The sequence below is a fragment of the Diorhabda sublineata genome, chromosome 4, assembly GCF_026230105.1.
Source record: "Diorhabda sublineata isolate icDioSubl1.1 chromosome 4, icDioSubl1.1, whole genome shotgun sequence".
Classification (NCBI taxonomy): domain Eukaryota; kingdom Metazoa; phylum Arthropoda; class Insecta; order Coleoptera; family Chrysomelidae; genus Diorhabda; species Diorhabda sublineata.
In genome coordinates this window covers 6,849,308-6,865,529 of record NC_079477.1, presented here as the reverse complement: position 1 = coordinate 6,865,529, position 16,222 = coordinate 6,849,308, and the positions used below count along the sequence as shown (strand labels likewise).

General features: G+C 29.0%; 1 protein-coding gene across 1 annotated transcript; it reads left to right on the top strand.

Annotated features, from left to right (window-relative positions):
* The first annotated feature begins 13,851 nt into the window (after positions 1 to 13,851).
* Positions 13,852 to 15,379, top strand: LOC130443578 (myosin regulatory light chain sqh). The gene is made up of 3 exons (XM_056778323.1): positions 13,852 to 14,081; positions 14,344 to 14,537; positions 14,647 to 15,379. Exons 2-3 carry the CDS (start codon positions 14,348 to 14,350, stop codon positions 14,979 to 14,981), a joined length of 525 nt encoding a protein of 174 aa, XP_056634301.1. The 5' UTR covers positions 13,852 to 14,081; positions 14,344 to 14,347; the 3' UTR covers positions 14,982 to 15,379.
* The last annotated feature ends 843 nt before the right edge of the window (positions 15,380 to 16,222 follow it).

The following is a 16,222-nucleotide window of genomic DNA, read 5'->3' as shown; positions in this document are numbered from 1 at the left end:
AGTTTTGTTTCTGTTTCATAATAGTGTACCCAACTTTCTTCAACTATGACTTGTCGACCAATAAATTCACTTATATTTGAGAATATCAAAATATTCTTTTTACATGCGAACAGGCTTTTGATCAGTAAGGAAAATAACTTTGTCTACTATTTTACTTATTTTGTTGAATTCCGCTTCCAACCGTATCTTTAAAACATCATATTCCTCTTCGTATTTCTCTTCTGATTTTATCACAAATTTTATATCTTTAGCCAGATCCTCTTATTTTTGATTTCGAAATTTTAAAAACGTCCAAAGCTACGTGACAGCTTTTTGTTCATGAATTGTCAAAATTAATAAGTCATAAAGACAAGTATCTGTTACCGTAACTAAGTCAGTCATTGATTTTAGTATAAAGTAAGCAAAAATGTGTAATGTTTCATTAATTTAACCTAACATAACTTAATTGGACTTGTATTAAGTATCACTCTTAATGATCCACTTGGAAGCTGCCAATTTTCACATATTTTTTGTTAAGGTATAGTAGAAAAACCTATATACATACATCAAGGGGGAAATTTGTTTCCTCGCAAGTATATCAAATTATCCACGAGAGTTTGAAGTATTGAAGTATGTAACTATAAAAAGCATAGCGAAAGCGTTACCAAACTTTGACGTCTCTCTTTCGACAAATCGCTCTCTTTCAAACGATATTGCAAAAAAATTTTTCGACACTTCCATCGTGTTATCCTGTTTTATATTTATTACTACTTTTATCGCAAACAATGTGAGTTTTATTACAGTAGTTATATAACAAAAATGTTCTGATGTGACAGTAAAATTTATTTGATTTGAAAATATAACAGAATTTTATTGAAAAATCATGATTCATCCAGTTTTCAACATTTTATAAGATGTAAAATAATAGAAAAGTTTTGACAACCTTATTTTGTTTGAATCAATACAAAAACATCTCTTAGAATTCCGTAACCAATTTCATTTTTTTGTATTTATTTGTTTTTTCCAGTTGGTTATTTCGACACAAATACATAACGAAATTGCTTTTCCGCATCACTTATTGTTCAAGACACTATATCAACTAATTTTATTTTTGTCCTATTCTTTTTGTGACTTTATTAATTAAAAAAAAAAACTTTATGATTCTGTGAATTACTTCAGTTAATTGTTTCCTTAGTAAGATATAATTTTAAGATAAAACTTCAAGATACAATAAAATTAAAAATCTTTTTGATGCTTATTATTTCAATTCAATTTTTACTATCGATATCTTATATAGAATCGACAGTAACTGAAAATATTTTCTATAAGAAGAAAATTTCATATTCCATTGGCATAATGGTTAAAAATTAACGACAATTCTTCACAGTTTACATTACTAGACTAAAGTATTTTGCTCGTAAACTAAAAATTGTTTTATTAACTTGTGCTAATTAAAATGAAATCAAAATATCATTGTCAATAAAGCCAGTTTCACAATAGACCGATAATCACTGGTGTTTGTCGACTACAACTCTTGTTTTCACATGTTTGCGTATGATCAACCATCAACATGTCATTGAGAGATTAAAACTAAATTCAAAAAATGATTTTCAAGGAAACATCCACGTAAATTTTTTGTGTATTTTCAAATGTCTATGGCTTAATTTGATGAGCTATACGAGATCAGGCTATTAAACAAAGAGACTGGTTATAAAAAACAGTTTTATTATAAAAATTATTCTACATTCGAATGCTCCCCTTCAACATACTCTCCTCCCATTGCCACGCACCTTTCCATACGTTTTTTCCTTTGATCGAAGCAGTGCTGGAACTCTTCTTTGGTGAATGCCTTCAGGAGCTCTGCCGTTTTTTGCTTTATCGCTTCCATCGACTCAAATCGAGTCCCTTTCAAAGCAGAATTTATCTTCGGAAACAAAAAGAAAGTCGTGTAAAATCCACGAACTGTTCTTCCATAATTCGGGCCGTTTTTTACAAACTCGTTCTGGCAGTGTTGCTAAAACTGACAAATTATAAGTCTGGTTGGCAGTCTGACCCTCTGGAACCCATAAAGTCATCACGATACCGCTAATGTCGAAAAAAACGATCAACATTGCCTTGAATTTTGATTTGCTCTCTCGGCCCTCACAAAAGCGCTTACACCAATCAAAAACACGCGCACGAGATGGAGAATTGTCCCCATATGCCTCTTGCAACAATTGATAGCACTAAGTCGGAGCTTTTTTTCAATTTAACGAGAAATTTGAGATTGATACGCTGCTCCTGTTTTTCGTCATATATGCTTTTTGGCACGAGAAAAATACACGTTCGTTTCAAATCGCCACTGCACAAATACTATAATAGTGACGGAAACATGTTTTGGAACGTGCATAGACAAGATACCTAGATACCCAACGCACTACTCGTATTTAATAGCCAGACCTCGTATTGTACTATGTCAAAGCTTCAGTCAAAGGAAAGATTAAATTTTTAGTTTTTGAAACTACATCCAACATTGAGTATCTGTTTTATTTACCAAATACCTTCCAGTTTAATGAATGGTGAAACGCTCTCTTAGGCTTGAAACAATGGTTGCAACGAATCATTAGTCTTTGTGAAACTGGCCTAACGCACAATATTATCGATATTTATACAAAAATTAATAAAAAACTGCAATAATTTAAGTAATGAACCATTCTAGTTAAAAAATAACATAGAAGCATCTTTCAACGTAAAATATGTTTCATATCTACGCCACATTTAACTGGGTTAATATTCAGGACAATGGATTTTGAATTTTTAAATAAAAACGCCAAAAATAACTAATAAATCAAATTTTACTGCAGCGTTCCTTACAGTTCATTTGATGAGCAAATAACTTTGACGTTAAAGAAGTTAGATTACACCATATTTAAAAAAAAAAGGTGAACGATTACGACGAAAAGATATTTGCTAATGAATGTGTACATAAGAATTAGAATAAATATAATTATTAGAAAATATTGCTTACTTATATTGCGTAGTTCAATTTTGTGAATTATTTCGAAATAAAATTGAAAATCTGTTAATATATAAAAACATTAGAATTGAAGCAATCAAAATACCTATGGTATCAATTATTATCGGCACCAAGATAAATAAACGTATTGACTAAAAAATCTATTCCTCTATTTAGCTTTTCTTTTTTTTTTTCAAAAATCATTTTGGCACTTTTCGGTACTTCAACAATTGAAATACGTAGCAAATGTGTAAAGACTTTTTGTAAGATACATTGCGTCGTGCCACGTAACTCTTTGTCTCTGATCACTTAAGTTTTATTATGTTGTATCATACCACCTCAGCTCAAAGGACCAGAAAGTGTATTTATAGGTGATAGTAAATAGTGTGTTCAGAATATTATGCAAGCAGATAAAACATTTTACCTCAATAATTAACAAAGAAAATAAAAGTCTCAATGGTGAGAATTTTATGTAAGTTATGGATTTATAGATTGAATCAAATCTCAAATAAGTATAGAATAGTGAAAAAATCTTTATTATTGTTGGCTTGATGTTATTATCGACCCTATTTTAATTGCAGTATCATAACCAACGCACAATTCCTCGTGATAGATACATATATAACCGACTGTTCTACAGAAATTCACTATAACTCCCTACTTAAGCTGCTATAACCCTTCGGCTGTTGAAAAACTATCGAAAAATTTCAAGAATAGTTTTCCGACATATTTGTTCAATCGTATATCAGGCAATTACCCATGTATCTATTGATTAATAATATCAAATTCAAAAAATTTTCAATCTCATTAATGGGATGTCCTAGTTCCACATCAACTTAGTACATCCGCGTATCCGTTTGTATTGAAATTCTAATTTGCAATTACATTAAATTTTATAGCCACTGCATGTACTAGCTAAAAAATACTCTTGATATAAGCACTTTCTTCTTTTTTCTAACGACAAAATTAATATATAATTCTTATTTTTTTTTTCTCAATATTTGAATAAAACTTTTGAGTGTTTCACTAAAAGAGCACAAACTATGATCAAAATAGCCATGAATCATTAAAAAACATTGCTTATGATTTCATTTCTAGTGTTTTTATCACAATAGTAGATCAGTTACCTAATTATGAAAATCCTTGAAATAAAAAAAGTAAAACTATAAGATAAAGATACGGTTTGCATCCAATGAATATTTCTTGACGTCAATTTTGTCGTCTTTAATGGGAATTTTATGATAATTTTGGGAATTATTTCTCGTATTTTATTATATTATTTTGTGAATGCTGGAACTAAAGATATAAATTGTTTTGCAGATGAACTCAATATTTTAGTGTTTATACTCAATAAAAATATGATTTTGAGTTTCAGAAATATTGTTTTGTTTTTTTTTTTACTTTAATTTCATTTTTTTAGTTTATTCTTTATCATTCACAAAAATGTTTTCCGTTATTCGTCAATTTAACTTCACGTTTTTTTTATTTAGATTTTTAAATTTGTTTAACCATTATTATTTCTTTTTTTCTCATTTTATTTCTGTTTAATTTTTTCGAAAAGAACCCCCCAAAAAAATTTAAAAAAAAATAGAGCCTTCATTTTCAATTTAGTTACAATTCATCTACATTTTTTTATTTCATATTATTTTTTTTTGTTGAAGGTGTTTATTTTAATTTTATTTTGATTTTAATAACATTTTTTTAATTTTCAATTATTATTATTTTTTTTTTTAGATTTTCATATCAAAATTAAATATATAGAATTCATTATCAGTTCAGTTTCTTTTCAATCCAAAATCACAATCAACGATTTATATTACATATTTGTATTATTTCACTGATTTTTTTAAATATTTTGTGTTTTATCATTTTTATAATCACGTTAGTTTCTGTGTTTAGAGTTTTTGTGTGTTTTTTTCTATAAGAACCCCCTCATAAAAAAATTAAAAAAAAATAATGTTCTAGTTTAGCTTATTTTTTCACATACAATAGTATTTGAAATGAAATAAGTTATAATAAATCTAGAAATTTAATGCCATGAGGGTTATTTTGTTTTTTCTTGCGTTTTTTTTTATTTCTGTCTATTAATATGTGTGCATTTAGTTTATAACTTTAGTTTTAAGATTAGTTTTAAGTTGGTATTCGTGTGCCTTCTCATTATAATTATTTCATAGGGTTCGTACATGTTTCCATCTACCAATAGTACTAAATAATATATCATAGTTAGCAATAGAAATAAATGGGATATATTTTCTATAGATAATGCTTTTAAATGATTCATATACAGAATATCTACAGAATTGTATGTCTCTCTTCACCATAAAAATTTCAATGAATTATAGAAAAACATAAAAATCCCCTTAAAAACTCGGATTCAAAGATTTTGAAAATTTTCTCCAAGAATGTTTTCATTTTAATTGATTTCACATTACAATTTCTTTTGTAGCATTCCATTTTGCTGTAAAATTGCCGGACGTAATTTTCTGAAAAATCAGATATTCCCGGAAAACGGGTATTGATTTTCCGGAAAATGAATCCAGATGCTAATTAAATTTTTCCACATGTGACCAGCGTACTACAAATTCTTTTAAAATAATATAATACAAAACGTTCGGCTTTTTTTTATATACTTCTGATAAATTTCATTTTTATAATGAGTTTGTTTGAAACTATAAAAAATAAACAATAAGTATGAAAGTATATCTGCTAAAATTGTGTGTTTTCAAAATATAATTCCTCTCAAAATTTTTGATAATTACCAATCACACCAAAACTCACTAAAAGTTCCTACTTCCATATTTTCGAAATAATTCTATAGCTTCAGTCCAATAACATTCCGTAATTTCCAACAGTACCAGTGTTAATCAACTACAAAGTACTTTCGTGTAGAGATACACTTATTTCACTTCTGATATTTGTATATTTATTTCTCAAAATTGTAATCCTCAAGTATCATTACTTAATGATGTGTACCTTGAGCATTTACTTCTTGCTTCAGATTCCTAATTTTTTAATTAAACATCACTTATATACGAGATCCGGCTATTAAATAACTGGACTGGTTACGAAAAAGGGTTTTATTATATTTCTATTTATCGAAACAGTGATGGTAGTCTTCTTTGGTGATTGCCTTTAGGATCTTTGCCGTTTTTTGCTTTACCGCTTCCATCAACTCAAATCGAATCCCTTTCAAAGCAGATTTCATCTTCGGAAACAAAAAAAGTCGCTCGGTGCCAGATAGCGCGTTTTGGGCCGGTACGTTGTCCTAGTGCAAAATCGGGCCATTTTTCACGAAATCTTCCTCGCAGTGTTGACAAAACTAACAAATAGTAAGGTTGACAGTCTGACCCTCTCGAACCCATTCGGTCATCACGATACCATTTAATGTCGAAAAAACGATTAACATTGCCTCAATAAAGCGCTTACATCACTCAAAAACACGCGCACGAGATAGATGATTGTCCTCATAGGCCTCTTGCAACAATTTATAGTACTGAGATGGAGTTTTTTTCAATTTAACGAGAAATTTGAGATTTATAGTTGCTCCTGTTTTTCGTCACACACATGGTTTTCGGCACGGGAAATAAACACGTTCGTTTCAAATATTATAATAGTGACGGAAACGTGTTTTGGGACGTGCATAGACAAGATATCTAGATACCCAACGCACTACTCGTTTTTTACCCCACCCGTCTAGGACACCCTCTAGGTTTACAGTCTCGTTATTTAATGACCACACCTCGTATTCTGGCCAAAAACCGAAAATTCGTATCATCTTATCCCTGTACTGGTAAGGATTTTGTTACTTCTAAGAATATTTCATATTGAATTATTTTTATATTTGTTGGAACAATACAGAAGGTTAATCTCGTCGTTTTTATTAGTGCATAGGATATTAACTTTCTTTTCTTGTCTCCTACCCTGATACACTTCATTTGTAATTCCATCATCATTCCGTTCTCTAATCCATCAATGATGAGAGCTTATCAATTAACCTTTTCATCATTATGTATTTATATGATGTGTTAAGAAATTGATTTTGTGGACAAAAAAGTTTTGTAAAATATCTTTCCCATTTCTGGATGTTTTCGCCTAATACTTTTTCTCATGTTTTTTTGTTGACCCTGTTCTTTCAAGTTTTATAATCACCACATGTTATAACACTGTTTCTTTTTCTCTTGGGAGAAAATCTTATATTCTTATTTGAGCCAAAGCTTTGTATTTGATTTGGTATGCTGAGAATATATTATATATAATGACAATGACTAATATGATGTAACGTTTTTTGTATTTATTTACACACTATACTTTATTTATAATAATTCACTTATAAAATCACTTTACTAATTCTTTTTATACACTACATCTATTTATTTAAAACTAAAGTAACTGCGCTTACACAACTCCTTATATATCCTAAATAGAATTCTACAAACAAATTCTGGAACAAAAAAACACATGAAATAAATGAATAGACTTATTTAAAACAAAAACTGTAAATAAATCCCCTGTTACAATTAAATGTTCTTAAAGGAAACATCAAGGGCGCGTCCGCTATTTATAAAAAGTAGATGAAAGGGTCGCGCGAGTTCGACAAATTTAAAAATTCCATTGTAGATGGACAGGGCCGGACTAAGGACCCATTTTGCGAGCTTATAATAATTCAAATTCATTATTTTTAGTCATTAAATTATATATTTTAATAGAGCTACAATGAAAACTTTCGCAGTTTCAATTAACATAAATCTTAAAAATAAGATATTAAACTATAAAAAACTTTATTTCTTGCAACAAAAACCTTAATTTTGTTGCATACTATGATATTTTAAATTAAGTTTATTATTATTGGTCAATATGAAAAATGTACGAATCGCATTTTTTTGTTTATATATTTTTCTATAACGTAAGAACCACTTGATGAGTACAACGTCCTATAATCCACAATAGTTTACCTACAAACACGAATTCCAGGTTAAGAAATATTCAAATTATGTATCTGTATAGTTATAATTGGTTCTTACATTACTGTTATTTGAATAATAGCAAATTTTGTTTCATACTGTTTATACAATTGTATAATCATCTTGATAATACTTCAAAATTATTTTAAAAGTTTTATAACTAAAAATAAACAATGTTTTTATATATAATAGTAGTTAAGAGGTTGTAATTGAACTTACATATCTTAGATATTGAATAAAAAGTAAGTTAAAACCGTTAAATATATACTTTGAAAATTTACTTGTAACTCCAACTATCAATCTAAAATAAATGAAATTTACACCACAACGAATAGTTTAAGAATACCTAGACAGTATGAAATAAAATGAAAGTATTCATTGGAATTTTTCTCCTTCTTTTATTAAATAATTCGCGTTTGTAGTTTCTTTTCAATGTATGCTTTTTTTTCTCTTCAACTGCTCTTTCCGACTTTTCCAAAAATTTTTGTTAAGTTTATTTTTTTGTTAATTTGTTTAATTTTTCCGTTCTGTAAATAATATTGTACATATTGAGGTGTGTCAATAAATATTATTGAAATAAGGCTGACTTTTGATTTCATCATTTCCAACAAATTTGAAACATTGAAACTTTCTAGGAAATGTACTGGACTCCTTTGTAAATATGGAAACTGAGAAGATTGTGAAGTTGTTAAGAATTTTCAAGGTTACTAAACTGGTGGCAAAAAAAACCAGCGTAAGTCCAAGAAAGTAAACTTTCGGAATACTCGAAAAACTGTTTAAATCAAAATATTTTCTTTAAAATATTTTTTTAAAAATATTAATATGTAAAGAAATTAAATTTACAACAGGATTCAAAATTTTACTTTCGTGTCTTTATCCATAATTGAGTTATATAACTCTAAAAATACGAAACTATAAGAAAAAAATCAAGTTGCAAGGAGATAAAAACCATGAAATTTTGAGTAAAAACAGTTATTTTTATTGTAAGACAATGTTTACAATTTACTAAAAAGATAGTAAAATTACTTAAATGAGTTTAAAAGAGGAAAAAAAATCAAAAATGTAGATTTGAGGTCATATTCCTGATTTATTGGTCATCGTTGGTTTCTTCAATCTCGAAATCGCTAGTAGTCTCTTGAGATCTGTCATCAATTGGCCAGTCACAAAGTTGTGATGAATATTACCATTTATTGTAGGGTAGGCTTCAACACATCCACAACTTAGATTCATAACGAACATAAAGAGAGTACTGATCTGAAAGTACATTTGATCCTTCTTATTTGTATTTTTTCCTTTTTTTTCCTTTTGTTTCTTGTGATATACACGATTTTTTGTAGAACTTATTTTGCCATTTTTTTAAATCTAAAACTATGTCAGTGTCATGAACAGTGAACTTATTAAACCGTGATGAGTTTTGCATAATTATGTCATGAACATAAAAAATGCGGTTATGTTTCTTTAAAGGCTTAGATATTATTCCGAAATCCCTGTTACACGGGAGGAAACTGTGGCCGCAAACATGGAAATACTAAGTGACCTTCGGGAAATGACGTGAATCTGTCAGGTACAAGCAGAACCTTTACATCGCTTGGTTTTTGTTTTGGACTAAACAGTTATCACTGAACAGATGAAGCTCAGTGTATTGCCTTGGTACTGATTTTAGGCATTCATTAAGAAACTTTTCGTGCGACACCCTCGTGGTACAAGAATAATGTTGTGTCGCCTACAAGGACTGTACAAGGATGTTTAGTAATATTCAGTACAATACTTTTGAGGTTATAATAAGAATAGACAAAAATGAGCAGTAACAGCTGGGCGAAAGCCCAGTAATCAAACAATAGAATCCATAGAGGAAGTGGACTTACTCCTTTAAAAAAAACTTTTTTGGACCTATGCCTTTTTAAAATAAACCAAAAAATTAAAATCAAAATTATATTTACGAAAAAATATAACAGACTCAGTAACTAACCACTATATAAGGACTATCCATTCCTAAACATTGACAAACTACAAAAATTTGAGCATATAAAACTCATACAAAAAAGAAACTAATAAAAACTGATAATAAATCTAAACAAAATCAAGATTACCACAATTACAATCTGCGGAAAAAAGCACTTAGGAACAATTGTTTATGCAAAAAAAACTCAAAACTCTCCAATATTTGCAAGAAGAACTGCTTATAACAATGTTTTTAAGACAGAAATAGAGGGAAGTGAAAAACCTGTGTATAGGGAACTGAAAAAGTTATTGAGAAATGAAGTGAAATAATAAAAAACACTTACATTATTTATTTGTATTCTATTATGATTATTGTTATCTGTTTACAGGTCAGAAATAAATGTTCAAAAAAAAATAATACAACAGCTATGCATAATGAATAAAAAGAAATTAGTTTGTACTTAATGAAATTATTAGAAATGATCACCTAGATAAATGTGTAGCCTGAATGAAGCTGATATTATTCCCCTCATCATATATCCATCGTTTTATGCACTAATATGAACATTTAGGTATAAAGAATTTAATAAGTCTGCGTATATTTAATGAGAAACCTGGCTTCTCATTAAAAAAAAAGTTTATTCATGTGGTTTTAAAACCTTAATTCGACTTTCGCATAAATATGTATTTTTTATATCAATTGTAAAAGTATGTTCATCGTATATATACCAACCACTTATGCATATTAATGTGGATTAAATCAGAAGTGAAGCTTGGTTTATGCAGCCAAAATTAAACATTACCATTAAAGTAACAAGTTAAATTACTAGTTAAAAGACACGGAAATGCTAGTTGTAATTTATACAGATAATTAACAGTAAATTTAAATTAAAATTAAACGAAGAGTTCATCAATTTTGTGAGGTTATGAGCACAGAATACGTTAGGTCAACCTGTATTGGTGGTATTGTTTTGTTTACAACATCCTTGTTCTTTAGTTATGGAAATATATTTCGCGTTATTGCGCAGATTTCCGTAGTGGTGTTTTATTTTTAAGACTGATATCAAAAAAAAGGAAAAGCAATGACTGAAAGTCAGTAATGTTCTTTAGACGATGGAACACTAATAGATAGTGTCAGGAGCTTTACACATTTGTATGACAAAAAGGATCCATACAAGAAATTTCATAAACCAAGCTTGAGTAATCAATAATAAATAATATAAATATCAGCTGTAAGTACACCATATTGAGTCAAATTTGAAGTCTTTGTTTGCTTAAAATCGATGTTTCTTTAACATATAAATCAATTAGATATCGGCCATATGTATACTATCCTTTATACTAAAACACATTTCTGAAATCATCTTCGAAATCCAAAAGTTCATTATCAACTATAGCCAGCGGTTTCGAAATTCCCTTAATTTAGAAAAAGTTCTCATTGAAACTCTAACTCTATAAATACAGATAATAATTGAAACACCGTTTAACCATTTACAATTTGGAGCTATCATCATTAATCCAGTAATAAATACGTAAGGTAATTGAGATAATGATGATAATTTACAGAAATTATTTATTTTTTGACTCATTGGCATTTTAAATTTAGCAATCATAGTACCATCTATACGCCAAAAGTTAAAATGCTATCAGCCAATTAATTATAACATTTATATATATTTCACTGTAACATACTGTATTGATAATGAGAACAATACTGATTTAATTATTTTAAGAATTGAGCATTTATAAATGATAAAAATTGATTATAACATGTTTCAATCTGAATTATTTATTAAATGTTCGCAAATAATTTCCTAATTAAAACACTTTCATGATTTTCTTCAATACTGAATTTCTAGCCATCTATCGACCGTTTAAGTAAATAAGACATGATGATTAATCTCGTTGCATAGATACGCAATACTGATACTGATTGTAATACATGGGTAACTAATTGATTGAGAAAACAAATTTTATGTTAATAATAGTATACTGAAAGTGTAATTTGATATGCAAAAAATGAATGAATAAATGATGAATTCTGCCTTAGTTTATTTTGAACCATACATATTTCTAAACTAATATGTTGGGAAGCTCAGTAAAACTCCAGAAGCTGCAGCGGAGCAAATAAATCGTGTGATTTGAACTTTTTCAAACAGCAAATATCGAAGTAATTTGTGATATATAAACTACATTAAAAACGAAGAAATAATTTTGAAAAAACCTCCCAAGTTAAAGAGCGACCCTAATACATATTTCGCAGTTTACCTATAGAAAATGACTAAAGCGGATTCTAATTTCACTGGAATTTCAACTGATATATACATATAGACTGACACGTACATAAGGATAAATAATCAGGCCATTCTGTTTTATCACACCTTATAAGGAAAATGAAAACATTCATCGCTTTTACCATATGCGAAAACTATTGCTCAACGGAGATCAAAATAAGCAGATTCCATTACTGATCCAAAATGAATTTTTTTAGTCTAAAAGTGGTTAAGAAAAGTTTTCGAAGTAATAATTTGAAAATTCTTGATCTGTCAACAGCTACATTAAAAGAATATTAATTAAATATTTTAAAATCAACTATTGCACTATCATCATTAAACAGCTGGACAAAACGTGGAAGTGGCTACACTGACAATGATACGGATTATTTAATAAATAACAATAGCAAGAAATTTCAGCATAATTGTTCAATATTTATCTTTAAATTGAAAATTAATAATTGCTATTGACAAATATTTTCAAATTTACCAAGTCGTTAGTCAATATAGTTATCAATTATACTGTCTTCCAATTGGTACCTTGGAAATTGGATACTACATAAGGGTATATGTGATCAAACAATCATTAAATTAAAAGAATTATTTATTTTCACAACTTACTACAATGAAATTTTGATCGAATAAAAACTTTTTCAATACAACCTTATATGCTCATATTATTGAAGAATATATGGCTGACAATCATATCGTAATATTTTAGATTGCAGTAAAATATACACCCCCCAAAAATTATCGCATCACAGGTATTTTAGGATATTTTCAATACTTAATTTTAGTTTTTTGGGACAATCTGTATTTGTATCAACTTAATAGATATTTCTGGTTTATATCATAGGCAAAAAAATATCACAATTTCTTAAAAAATTTTTTGGAAGCAAAAATGCTCAAGTAAATCATTTCTGTCTTGGAGAATGCATTGAGATCGAGAACTTTCTAAGCAAATTGTTTTATTGTATAGTAAAAATTTATTTTGTTAATAATGGATGTGCCTTTACGTTTAACAAGACATGTGACAAATGAAGAAGCCGCTAGAATTATCGCGCTCATACAAGATGGCCGCAGTCAAAGATACGTCGCCGGGGTAATTGGAGTTCAACAAAGTACCATATCCAGAGTTGTTATTCGCTATCAAGAAACAGGGCAGCTAACCAGAAGACCCGGACAATACCACGGAAGGGTAACTTCCGTAGTAGATGATCGTTAGGCATACCACCACCGCTCGAAGGCTGCAAACAGATCTGTTGGCTGCTCGTAATGTCCGAATAAGCCTACAAACAGTTCGGAATAGGCTGAGAGAAGCATGTATACGAGCCAGAGTACCAGCTAGAGGTCCACGTCTTACCAGAGAGCATCAAGTAGCAAGATTGAAATTGGCTGGTTTTAGTTTAAGCACCGTTCATTTTTTTGTATAGATGTTTTGTACAATTTTTTTGATATTTTCTGTGTTTTGGTAAATCAAACTTTTTATCCTCTGTAGATTAAACTAATATAAAATAAATGTTGCAAAAGGCGTATCTATTGGTGTTTTAATTCGTAATAATAATAAAATTCGAAAAAGAGGCGACACATTTAAAATATTTAAAAAACAATGAGTGATGTGGGATGTGAATTTATACTTCCAAAGAATTATGAAATATAATAATTCTGTATAGTCGATGAATATACACAGCTGAAAAGCAGTGTTGGCAACATGCGGGTTTCTCAATACTTTTACTTTCAACAATTTGATGTCAATGTTTTTACAACAATTATCAACTATACAGTCCTGCAACGTTGGAACTGACTCACCTGGGTGTTTTTTAGCTTTTATTTAATTACTATTTTTAAGTTAGGAGTTACAATAAGTAAACCATTAAACACAATTTCAAAAAGTGTTCTGATTATTTGAATAAACTAATAACCACTTTATTGGTAAGTTGATAATTATATTTTTCCGTTGTAGGGCGTTGACCATTCAAAATAAATTTTTGTAATCAATTATCTAATTAGTAAATATTGCAATTAGTACTATCGTTAAAAGTGAAAAGTCATCTTTCAATTATTGTGTGAAAGTAGATTTTCTAACCTTAAACTATTATCAAATCTTATTCTAAGAGTTGAAATTCTAAATTGTCGTGTAAATTCTAAGTGTAGTTCTAAATTCCCAAGTATATATTAATATTTCTTTTTTCAGAAAAATGTCCTCGCGAAAAACAGTAAGTCGTCGTGGAACTAGCAAAAAACGTGCTCAAAGAGCAACATCCAATGTATTTGCTATGTTTGATCAGGCACAAATTGCTGAATTCAAGGAAGCTTTTAATATGATTGATCAAAATCATGATGGCTTTGTTGATAAAGAGGACTTACATGATATGTTGGCTTCTTTAGGTAATTGTTTGTTGTAAAAATATGATCACAATATAACCCTCCAAAATTCTCAATTTGTTTTTAAATTATTCAACAACTGTTTATTTTATTGTTTATATTTATTTCTCAGGCAAAAATCCTACTGATGATTATCTTGATGGTATGATGAACGAAGCTCCAGGTCCAATTAACTTCACAATGTTTCTGACACTATTTGGAGAACGTCTACAAGGTACTGATCCAGAAGACGTCATCAAAAATGCTTTTGGCTGTTTCGACGAAGACAATAATGGTGTAATAAATGAAGAGCGTCTTAGAGAACTCTTAACTTCAATGGGAGATAGATTCACAGATGATGAAGTTGATGAAATGTATAGAGAAGCTCCTATTAAGAATGGTTTGTTTGATTATGTTGAATTCACACGTATATTGAAACATGGTGCCAAAGACAAGGATGAGCAGTAAAAATATAATCAATCGATTGAAAATTCCTAAATATATAGGATGTATTCAAAGTTATGTATAATCTACATCCTGTTACTTCTTTGAATTTTTGTTGCATTTAGTGTTGAATTTCAATTTTTTGTCATAGGAGATGCTCTTCATAAAATTAAACTCAATTTGACTGAAATTAAGTATTTTTATTAATCTATATTTGCTTATTTGTACATTAGATGACAATTTATGGGATCTGTATATCACTATTATGGCTATATTTACTTAATATACAAATAAATTTGATTTTTTTATATATTTTTTCTGAACTATATTCAGTGGCATTTTATTTATTTCAGGAATTTGTTGTATATTAAATATAAAGTTTTGTATGTTTTTATTTAATTCATTAAATATACTATAACATTTTCCAATTTATTTAATACACAGAGTGACTCGTGTAAGAACTTACACAGTAGAGGCATATAGGGGAGTTCAAAATATAAAGAATAGAGGAAAGTCACATCAATACCAACTTGCATCTCTGAAGAGTTATAGAGCCTTAAAGTGGGGCTCAAAATTTCGAATAATTTTAATTTCATAATATAGTGCAACTTTAACAAATCTGAAGGGAATAATTAAAAATCTGTTATATTAAGTAATTTGTTAGGTTATCTGAAATTTAAATCCAATTAAAATATTTGATTGAAGAAAATCATTTTTGTTCACATTTATTTCAGTCTCTAACACAACCTAACCTTACAAAAATTACTAAATTTTGGCGAAAATAATGCATTTGCATACTTTTTACACAGAAACTTTACTGCGCATGTGTCAATCATCATGACTTCACACACAGATAGTTCTTGATGAGATCTATCGAACAAAGTTATCGATGGTTCGATATCTGTTAGCCTTCCTGAGATAATTATCACTTCCGGTATATAGGGAAGTAAATGTTTCCATATAAAATAGATGTGATAAATTGATTTCTCATAACATCAATAGCTTATGTATAGAGTTGCATGATAATCGTTGTGGGGTGACTTGTGCCACGAATTTTGAGCTTTCGAAATATTTCTCGCGTGCTTTTTTAGAGTTAATTCGATTGCAAGGTCAGCAACGTGTCGTTTACTATTTAGTTTAACATATGCAATAAAATAAAAAAAAAATGGTGGACCTAATTTTAGCAATGAGGACGATTGCCTCACTGTTAGCAAAAGTGGAAAAACACACATCTTGAAGAATGTAAAATTACAAAGTGTCAACAA